The 11,466-nt window shown below is 36.9% G+C and overlaps 1 protein-coding gene across 1 annotated transcript; it reads left to right on the top strand.

The window, feature by feature from the left end:
• Positions 1 to 2,469: 2,469 nt before the first annotated feature.
• LOC119543716 (alpha-S1-casein-like) lies at positions 2,470 to 3,280 on the top strand. The gene is made up of 2 exons (XM_037848636.1): positions 2,470 to 2,655; positions 2,757 to 3,280. The coding sequence occupies exons 1-2, from the start codon at positions 2,548 to 2,550 to the stop codon at positions 3,183 to 3,185; spliced, it is 537 nt and encodes a 178-aa protein (XP_037704564.1). The 5' UTR covers positions 2,470 to 2,547; the 3' UTR covers positions 3,186 to 3,280.
• Positions 3,281 to 11,466: the final 8,186 nt, after the last annotated feature.

Here is an 11,466-nt window from a genome sequence, read left to right as displayed (position 1 = left end):
CTCACTTCAATAAACATGCCTTGGCATGCCAAACAATCAACAGCAGCTTCACCCAAGTAATCATGCTTCTACTGATGACACGAATTCATTACTGACTCTGAAAATCTGCCAGTCCCAAAGCCCTATAAAGGACCCCTCGCTGTAGTAAGCAATGACTTCAACTTATTCTTTTTATGTCAGATATTGCATAGTGGTCTCATCATCATTTGACAAATATGTTCCTGTTCTTTAGGGATATTTAGGGTAAGGCACAAGATATCTGCAATTTAATCTCAGATGGTTAAGAAATATTAACAAGGGACAGAGAGATAAAGTGAGTGTGGAAAAATATTAATATTTTGTTAATAATTCTGGGTGAAAGTTTATTGTAGTCTCGAAGCTTTGTTGTAAGTTTATTAGTTTATTTTTTTTTTCTAAAATTAAACAGTAAAGACAAGAGAAAATAGCCAAGGCAATTGTGAATAATAAGCATAAATTTTGGAGGACTTTACTCTGTGATTTCAAAATTCATTATAAAGCTACAGTAATCAAGAGAGTGTGGTGTTATAAAGACAGACCCGTAGATCAATGGAACAGGATAGAGTCCAGAAATAGATCTACACATGTATGGTTGTGGTGGTTTGAAGCTGTATGTACCCCAGAAAAACATGTTCTTAAATTTAATCTGTAAGTATATGCAATAAAATATTCCATAGGTGATTATGATGCATTTCAATGAATGTACTGGCATTTGGAATCTTTACATTAGGAAGTTCTCACTCAGAACATTGATAAAAGACATTTTCAGTCACTTTAGAGAACTATTTTACCATTAATTTTCAGAATGCAAGCATTTTAAAAATTATATTGTGTTACTTCTTATTATAAAACAATAAATGGTTATTATCAGAACGTTGCAAACATTGTAGAATTAAAGTAGAATGTAATATAACCCATAATTTCCCCCTCGATAGATAAAGGATTAATGGCTTGATGAATAATCTGGATTTTCCTGTGCATTTACTAGGCTATTTTTTCTTTATAAAATTGGGTCATTCTATACTTTGGGAGTCTAAATTAAGTGCCTGGAGTAGGGTATGCCAATAAGTGCCAGGCACCCTGCTAAGAGCCTGGGCTTGGGGTCCAGGCATATTTTGTCTCAGGACCCAGCCCTGGCCCTTAGTAGCATCCTTGGGCAAGTTAATTAACCTCTCTGAGTCTCAGGTTTCCTCATCTGTTAAATGCAGATAAAAATACTTTGTACATCCTACATTTCTAGTGAGAATTAAATGAGGTAATACTTACAAAGGACTTTGCAAGCATGAAAAATAAGCTCTCAATAAATATTAACTATTCATTACAGTTACTATTCTTATAAATACTACTACTGAAACTCTTCTACTATAGATGTCTTTACTTAAAATATATTGGGCTTTCCATTAATATAAAATGTTCTTAATTCTTTTTAATATATTTATAATATTTCACTATGTGGATGGGCCATAATTTATTTAATCAGTGTTTCAGTGATGTACATTTAGGCTGTTTCCAATTTTTCGTGATCATAAACTATCCTACAGGGAACATCTTTGTACACTTATCTTTTCATACTTATATATGTCTCACCTATTAGGGTAATTGTTGAGTCAATGGGTATAAATATTTTAGTAAAGCTCCAAAAAAAAAAAAAAAAATTAATCCATTCCTGTGGGTATAAACCCACTGTAAGTAGGATCTTGTAATGAGGCCACTTCAGTTAACATGTGACCCACCTCATTCAGGATGGGTCTTAATCCTCTTACTGGAGTCCTTTATAAACAGAATGAATACAAAGAAAGAGAAAGCCACAGAAGGAAGAAGCTGAAAACAAAGAAACCCAGAAGAGAAGGGAGATACCAGCACAAACCACCATGTGCTTTGCTATGTGATAGAGGAGTCAAGGATCACTGGTAGCTGGTCTTTGGGAAGAAAGCACCACCTTGATGATGCCTTGATTTGGACATGTTCATGGCCTTACACTATAAGCTAATAAATTCCCATTATTTAAGCCAACCCATTTCATGGTATCTGCTTTAAGCAACCTAGGAGACTAAAACAATGGTCAACTGAATTTCCACAAAGATGCCTATGCATATTGGATGTCCGTATGCAGAAAAAATGAAACTTGACCTTTACATTACACCATATAAAAAAATTTACTCACAGTTCTTCATGGACCTAAATGTCAGAGCAAAACCTATGAAAGGAGTGTTTGCACTTTGTCATGTCAGCTCCACCTCCCCAAACTCTGGAAGAGGCAGGAGTGGAGATTGAGTTCAACCACATGGGCATTGATTCCACCAATCATGCCTACATAATGAAATACCCTACATACTCTGTACACTGCTCACCAAGAGGGAGATGATTCTGAACTCCACAAGGACACAAAAGCTTGCAACTGGGACCTCCCAGTATCTCCCACATCTTCAAGGTGATTCTGTAATCAATTTGTGAAGCAGATCTGCCACAATCCTGATCTTCAACCCAGCTGACTTCCTCCTCTCAGCCTTGGGTTCAAGTCTTGAAAACATGAAGCTTTTCATCCTCACCTGCCTTGTGGCTATTGTCCTTGCCAGCCCTAAGCTTCCTCTTAGACATCCAGAATTGAATAAAGATAAACTAGAAAACAGTGAGGAAGTACCCAGAGAATTTCTCATGTTTGCTGTGCCTACAGAGAGAGAGTTAAGAGAGGAATACAAGAATGAACAATGAGAGAAAAAGAGAGCAATGAATTCAAGGCTATCAGGAAGGAATTAAGTGAAGAACATGTCATCACAGATGCTGAACTGGAATCTAGCAACAATTTATCAAGTGAGAAAGTTGCTCCTATTAACTCTGAGAAGCACATTTCACAGGAAGAGCTCTACAGACTCAATCTGGAACAGATTCTTAGACTGAACAAATATAACCTCCTCCAGCTGGAAGCTGTCCGTGCCCAGGACAAACTTTGCGGAGTGAATAAATACAACCACTTCCCTCTGAGAGAGCCTATGAGGGTAGAGAATCAGCCTTTCCAACACTTCCACCAGCTTGATGTCTATTCCTATGCAGCTTGTTATTACCCTCAGCAAATCATGCCATTCACGGATCTTCCAATCCATGAAATTTCTAAACCCATTGCCTTTGAGGACATTGAAAATGCTGACACTGTGTTGTTAGACTGGTGAAGAATTAAGTAAATTCCTGAGAACTGCACGATATGGCACTTAATGTTTCTGAAAATCTCATGCTCTTAGTTTGTTTACCTATGAAATCATCTTATCCAAGGCCATCAAATGTTCTTTTAGCATACAAAAATCCCAAATTGAGGGCAATCTTTTGTGTGTTCTTTATTGTGTATTAGATAGCATTCTTTCCTTCAGTTAAGTTTTCCTAGTTTATTGTGTGCAAATTCCAGTCATGTCATGGCAGTATGGAGCCCACCTAATCAGAGGGTATTAAAGTTTCTATGACAGAAATTTTGTTTAAAACATCTTCAGTAGTTGCTTCTGTTAGTGCCATCATTTCAGATCTGTGCTGTGACTAAGTTTTTTCTTTTTCAATAAATTACACCTTAAACCTGTGAAATTTCTGTAAGAAAAAATAGGAGAAAATCTTAATAACTTGGGATAGGCAAGGATTTCTTAAATAGGAATTTAAAAAACACAAATTATAAAAGAAAAAATTGTAAATTGGATTTCATAAAAGTTAAATCTTTTGTTCTTCAAAGGACACTGTTAAGAAAAGAGGTAAACCAAGACTGAAAGATAAATATCTGCAAAACATGTACCTACAAAAGGCTTTGTATCCAGAATAAAGAACTCTTACAACTCAATAATAAAAAGACAAACAATGTAATCTAAATATAGGTAAAGATTTGAGCAGAAGCTTCACAAAAAAAGATATATGGATGGCAAATAAGCATATGAAAAGATGTACAACATGGTTATGCAAATTACTACCACAATGTGATACCACTAGATGAACATTAGAATTGCAAAAATTAAAAAGATTTACCACACCAAGAATTGGTGAGCAGCTGGAATTTTCATTTACTGCTGGGTGGGAATACACAATGGTACAGAAACTTTGGAAAACATGTTGGCAGGTTCTTACAAAGTTAAATACAAATTTACCATATGACCCTGTCATTTCAGTCTTATTTACCTAAGAGAAATGAAAATACCTGTCCACACAAAGACTTGTACATGAATGTTCATAACAGCTTTATTCATAATAGTACCAAACTGGAAACAACTAGATGTCTGTGAACTGGTAAATACTAACAGATTATGATATGCAATGAAATACTACTTTGCAATGAAATAAAAAGGAATGAAAGAAGCAACAACATGTTTGAATCTCAAAAGCAATATAATGAAAGGAGCCAGGTGCAAAAGACTATAAATACTCTGATTCCATTTGTATGACATTCTAGGAAAGACAGAATGACAGTGATACAAAAACAGCTTGGTTATTGCTATGGGCCAAGGGATGTTGGGAAAGGATTGACTGCAGAGAGGCACAAGGTCACATTTTGAGGTGATAGAAATATTCTATATCATGTTTATGGGGGTGGTTTCACAATTTATACTTTTCTCAAAACTCACTGAATTATACCCATAAAATTGTTAGATTTTATTTTTATATCCAATATATCACAATGCAGTTGACCAATATTGATAAGTTAATTAAGATATAGAAGAGTGTGTATAACATGCTACAAAAAAAAAATGGGTGGGGAAGGGAGAAAAAAAGAATATGTATATGCATTTCTGTAGACCGTCTCTGGAAGTCTGGCCAAGAAACCAGAAACAATGGTGTGCCAGTGTGGATGTATTAAGTCCCCAAAAACACCATTATCTTTGATGCAATCTTGTGTGGTCAGATGTCTTAGTGTTAATTAGATTGTAATTCTTTGATTGAGTGTTTGGATGGAGATGTGACCCACCAAACTGTGGGTGATAACTCTGATTAGATAATTTCCATGGAGGTGTGGCCCCGCCCATTCAGTATGGGCCTTGATTAGTTTACTAGAGGACAATACAAGCTCAGACAGAAGGAGCAAACTTGCTACAGCCAACAGGGACACTTTGAAGAACACACAGGAGCTGAGAGAGAGCTGCAGCTTACAGAGACATTTTGAAGATGGCCTTTGTAAGCAGACTTTTGTTCCTGAAAAGCTAAGAGAATACAAATGCCCTGAAAGCAACTGAGAGTGACATTTTGAAGAGGAGCTGCAGCCTAGAGGGGAACGTCCTGGGAGAAAGCCATTTTGAAACCAGAACTTGGAGCAGATGCCAGCCAAGTGACTACCCAGCTAACAGAGGTTTTCCAGACACCATTGGCCATCCTCCAGTGAAGGTACCTGATTGTTGATGCATTACCTTGGACACTTTATGGCCTTCAGACTGTAAACTGTGTAACCAAATAAACCCCCTTTATAAAAGCTAATCCATTTCTGGTGTTTTGCAGAAGGGCAGCATTAGCAAACTGGAACAAATGGCTACTGGGGAGTAGAAATGAGTAGGTGGAGAATTGAGACAGAAGGAATCTTTTCATGATAAAACATCCGTAAATTATAAGTTTTGTAACTATGAACAAATAAATAAGCCAAAAATTAAATTAAATTAGAAGATGAATAAAAAGAAAGATCTTTGTTTACTAGATGAAAGAGGTGTGTAATTAAGTGATCATCTATGTTAAAGATACTGCTGCTTAAGCAAAGTGCACACTTATTGCTTTCCCCCCATAGCATTAAAACTTGAGTTGGAATACCAATATTTGTCTAGCTCTGTATTGTCCTCTGTAGCACTTTTAAACTTGCCCACCTATAATTTTTAAATTGGGAAAAAAATCAATCACAGCACTAATCATTTTTAACCTTCTCACCTTGTTATTTCCATTTTTGTAGGAAACAACTTAAGCACTGAAGCAATTTTTCCTACTTCTGCCTTCAATATGTGAATAAATTGTTGATGCAGCATAATTATATAACATATAAATAGATTAGAAATATGGAAAAGTTGATTTCAAATGCATCCAACCTTCAAGACCTAACCATCTGAGTTTTGCCAGTAACTGCCTGTGTACCTCTCCAACATCTGATTCTCTGTAACATTTAAAAATGCTATCTCTTAGTTTTAGATTGCTTTATGACAGGGGCTATGACTTACACATCTTTAATAAATGGGGAAACTTTGTGCATTTCCCTTGGGTAATGTTTTGAGTGTAAACCTGAGTAAGAGTCCCTGAAGAGAATGGTTAGCAAACTTGTCCAAGAACATTCTGGTCATTTTGGATTAAAAAGAAATATACCAAATTAAGTTTGGAGAAAATAGGCAATTTTAAAGTTGGATGTTAGTCTAATGGACCAATATTTTCTTAGATTTGACGTATCTTCAAAGGCTATTCAAAGTGTACTGTTTCTCTAAATATTTTTTTTCTTTAAATTTTTTATTTTGAAACAATTTCAAACTTATGGGACAGTTGCAAAAATAATCGAAGCCCCATACACAGAACTCCAGTGTACCCCCACTACCCCAGATCCACCAATTTTAACATTTTGCCACAGTTGCCATATCTTTATCTGTCTATCTATCTATCTATCTATCTATCTAATCTAAGCTATCTATCCATCTATCTATCATCTATCTATCTATCTGTCTTATCAATCTATCTAATCTTCTGAACATTTGAGAGCAGGTTGCATACATCATACTCCTTGAACACATAATACTTCCATGTACATTTCCTAATGACAAGGATATTCACTTATATAAACCTTAAGAGTGGTTATCATGTTCAAGAACTTTAACATTGATATAAAGCTTACAGTTCCATATTCCAATTTTTTCCTGTGTCCCAATAATGCCCTGTTGAGCCTTTTCTCCTCGTTCTTAGATTCCATCAAAGATGACATATTGAATTTGTCATTCTCTCTTTAGTTGCTCACTTCTTTTTTTTTTTTTTTAATTGTGGAAACATATATACAATATGAACCTTCCCATCCCAACTACTCCCAAACATACCACTCACTGGCATTAATCACAGTCACGATGTTGCAGCGCCTTAGCACCACCCATTACTAGGATTTTCCCTTCACCCAAAACAGAAACCCTGCACTTATTATGCATTAACTCCCCATTGTCCCTGCCCTCCACTCGGGTAACCTGTACTCTATTTTCTGTACGATGAATTTGTATATTCTCTGGTATTTTCTTTGTGGTTACTGTAGGGCTTAAATGTAACATCCTAAATCTAACTCAATCTTCTTTAGCTTGATACCAACTTAATAACTTTACAAGTAAACACAAACTATGTTCCTATATCCCTCCATCCCCATTTTTATGTAGTTGTCACAAATTACATATTGATACACTGTGAGTCTAAAACCATTGATTTATCATTACATTTTATGTAGGAAGAAAGAATGGAATTACAAACCAAAATTACAATAGTACTGATATTTGTATTTACCTATTTGTTACCATTAGTGCAAATCTTTATTTTTTCATGTTGTTTCAGTCAATTGTCTAGTGTCCTTTCCTTTCAACCTACAGAACTCCCTTTAGCATTTCTTGTAGAGCTGGTCTAGTGGTGACAAAGTCTCTCTGCTTTTGTTTATCTGGGAATGCCTTAATCCCTCCCTCATTTTTGAAAGACAGTTTGCCAGATATTGAATTTGGAGCTAGCAATTTTTTGCTTTCAGCACTTTAAATATATCTTCCCACTGCCTTCTTGCTTTCATGGTTTCTACTGAGAAATTGGCATTTATTTTCATTGAGAATCCCTTATAGGTTACACATTGCTTCCCTCTTGTAGCTTTCAGAATCCTCTCATTATCTTTGATTTGACAATTTGATTATAATATGTCATAAAAGATATAAAATGTCTATTTGGATTCCTCTTCTTTGGAGTTTATTGAACTTCTTAATTGTGTATGTTCATGTCTGTTAAACTGGGGAAGTTTTCAGCCATTATTTCTTTAATATTTTCTCTGCTTCTTTCTCTCTCCTTCTGGGCCCCCTGTGACACGTATTTTGGTACACTTAATGATGTTCCACGCTCTGTTCATTTTTCTTCATTCTTTTCTCTTTCTGCTTCTCAGACTGGATGATTTCAACTATCCTATCTTCAAGTTCACTGATTCTTTCGTCTGCCTGCTCTAATGTGCTGTTGAACCCCTCTAGGGAATTTTAAATTTCTGTTCCTGTTGTCCTCACCTCTGTTTTTTCCTTTTCATAATTTCCACCTCTATTTTTATATTTTCTTTTATGTTCCTGTATCATTTTCCTGATTTCCTTTAGTTCTTTGTCCATATTTTCCTTTATCTCTTTGAGCATATTTAGGACATTTTAAAAAAGTCTTTGTTTGGCATGTCCCAGTTCTGGTCCTCTTCACTGGTGGTATCTAATGCTTTAGTCTTCTCTTTTGCTTGGTCTATTGCTTTCTGTTTCTTTGAGGTTTTGTAATATTCTGTTGAAAGTGGAACATTTTGATATTTTAATGTGTTAGCACTGGAATATCGGCTCTGAGGCAACTGTTCCTTAAGCTTGTATCCAGCTATTTTAATTAGCTAAAGCTTCTGAAATTCAGACACCATAAAATGGGTTAGATTTTGCAATGGATATTTATTAACGTACAAGCTTACAGTTCTTAGGCCAGGAAAATGTCCAAATTTAGGCATCATCAAGACAATACCTTCTTCCTGAGGACAGGCTGCTGGAAATCTGGAACTCCTCTGTCAGTTGGCAAGGGACATGGCAGCATCTGCTGGTCTCTCCCTTCTCTTCTGGGTTTCATTGCTTCCAGCTTCTGGCTTCAGTGGCTTCCTCTCTGTTTCTGCAGATTTCTCTCTCAGCTTCCATGTGTGTCTTTCTCTTTCTGCTTCTGTTTTTTCTATTTCATTCTCTTATAAAGGACTCCCATAAGAGGATTAAGGCCCACCTGGGGCATGTCTCAACTGAAATAACCTAATCAAAAGGTCCTCCCACAATAAGCTGACATCCAGAGGAATGGATTAGTTTTAAGAACATGATCTTTTCTGGGATACAGAACAGCTTCAAACCATCACACTCCACCCTCTGGACATTTTCTTTCCATATACAAAATACATTCATTCCACCACAAAATCTCAAAAGGCTTAAATCATTTCAGTAACAATATTAAGTACAAAGTCTAATCAAAATCAATTATAGATGTGGCTGTCCTGGGGCACAATTCCCCTCTGGCTATGGACTTGTGAAACTTAGAACAAGTTATCTGCTTCCAATATACAAATGAGGGACAGTCATCGGGTAATCATTGTCATAGGGAGAAATTGGAAAGAAAGCAAGGGTCACAGGTCCCAAACAGTTCTGAAATCCTGCAGGGCATACTTCATTAGATTTCAAGCTCTGAGAGTCATTTATAGAATGATGCCTCATCCTTGGGGCTTGATAGAGCAGCAGCCCCTACTGTTCCAAGCAATTGCGCAGCTATGCTCTTGGCTCCACTCTCCTCAAGCATCGGAGTGATGGCCAAACTCTAGCATTCACCCTTGTGAAGCACTGGGGTGGCAGCCAGACTCTCCACAATCTCCAGGGCACAGGCTCAACCCCATCAGAACGGGTGGTGGCCAGACTAACCCAATCCCCGGGGAATGTGCTCCACCCTCAATGAGGGGCACTGTACTGTATGTCCCACTTGACTGCTCTCCCACAGCAGTTTGTAAGAGAGCTCTGTGAGCTTCCTTCCTCTACATGTAGTACAAATTCTGGGTCAGCAAGCCTGTGAAGAATGTCTTGGTTCTATCCTCCAGGCTTCTACCAGACAGATTGACAGTCATACATGCTCTCAGCATATACATGAGAATTACTCTGATCTCTCTGGAACCAGGACCAGTGACTTGAATTAAGAATTCAAGTGGGCTCCACACCAGGCCAGTGAGCATGTTGGAAGTAGTTATTTTAGGTTAGTTGTCTTTTTCTTATTCCCTTGTTTTGGTTTGTTTGAAATTTTTTTATTGTATGTTTTTAAAAAAATTTTTTTTGATATAGTTAAAAGTTAATTTAAAAAAAAAATGAAAAAAAAATATGCAGAGCCCTCTTGAGGAGCTGGGGGAGAATGCAGGGGTGTTGGGCTTCCCCATCTTGATGGTTGCTGATGTGCTCACAGACATAGGGGACTGGTGGTTTGATGGGTTGAGCCCTCTACCACAGGACTTGCCCTTGGGAAGACTGTTGCTGCAAGGGAGAGGCTAGGCCTCTCTATAATTGTGCCTAAGAGCCTCCTCCCAAATGCCTCTTTGTTGCTCAGATGTGGCCCTCTCTCTCTAGCTAAGCCAACTTGGCAGGTGAGATCACTGCCCTCCCTCCTACGTGGGATCAGACAACCAGGGGAGTGAATCTTCCTGGCAATGTGGAGTATGACTCCTGGGGAGGAATCTAGACCTGGCATTGTGGGATTGAGAACATCTTCTTGACCAAAAGGGGGATGTGAAATGAAATGAAATAAGTTTCAGTGGCTTAGAGACTCCAAAAGGAGCTGAGAGGTCACTCTGGTGGGCACTCTTATGCTAATATAGATAACCCTTTTTAGGTTCTAATGAATTGGAATAGCTAGCAATAAATACCTGAAACTATCAAACTACAACCCAGAACCCTTGAATCTTGAAGAAGATTGTATAAAAATGTAGCTTATGAGGGGTGACAATGTAATTGGGAAAGCCATATGGACTGTACTCCCCTTTGTTTAGTGTCTGGATGGATGAGTAGAAAAACGGGGCAAAAAAAAAAAAGCACCCAGTGTTCTTTTTTACTTTAATTGTTCTTTTTCACTTTAATTTTTATTCTTATTATTTTTGCGTGTGTATAATGAAAATGTTCAAAAATTATTTTTGGTGATAAATGCACAACTATATAATGGTACTGTGAACAATTGATTGTTCACTTTGTATGACAGCATGGCATGTGAATATATCTCAATAAAATTGAATTTAAAAAAATCTATTGATGATGTCAATGTGATAAGAGAAAACATTGTTATAAATAAAAATATGTAAAAAAAAAAAAAAAGAATTCAGGTGGGCTCCACACCAGGCCAGTGAGGAGATGGGGGAGGGGCCAGCCCAGGCACCACAAGATCCTACCATTTTTTTTAAATTCGATTTTATTGAGATATATTCACACAGCATACTGTCATCCACAGTGTACAAGCAATTGCTCACAGTGCCATCATATAGTTCTGTATTCATCACCACAATCAATTTTTGAATATTTTCCTTACTCCATAAATAAATAAATAAATAAAAATAAAAGTTAAAAAGAACACCTAAAGCATTCCATCCTACCCTATTTTTTCATTTAATTTTTGTCCCCATTTTTCTACTCATCTGTCCATACACTGGATAAAGGGATTGTGAGCCACAAAGTTTTCACAATCATACAGTCACACCATGTAAGCTACATAGTTATACAATCATCTTCA

The sequence above is a fragment of the Choloepus didactylus genome, chromosome 9 (genome assembly GCF_015220235.1).
Source record: "Choloepus didactylus isolate mChoDid1 chromosome 9, mChoDid1.pri, whole genome shotgun sequence".
In the NCBI taxonomy this organism is placed as follows: domain Eukaryota; kingdom Metazoa; phylum Chordata; class Mammalia; order Pilosa; family Megalonychidae; genus Choloepus; species Choloepus didactylus.
The sequence above is the reverse complement of the archived record's forward strand: the minus strand, read 5'-3'. Positions and strand labels throughout refer to the sequence as shown.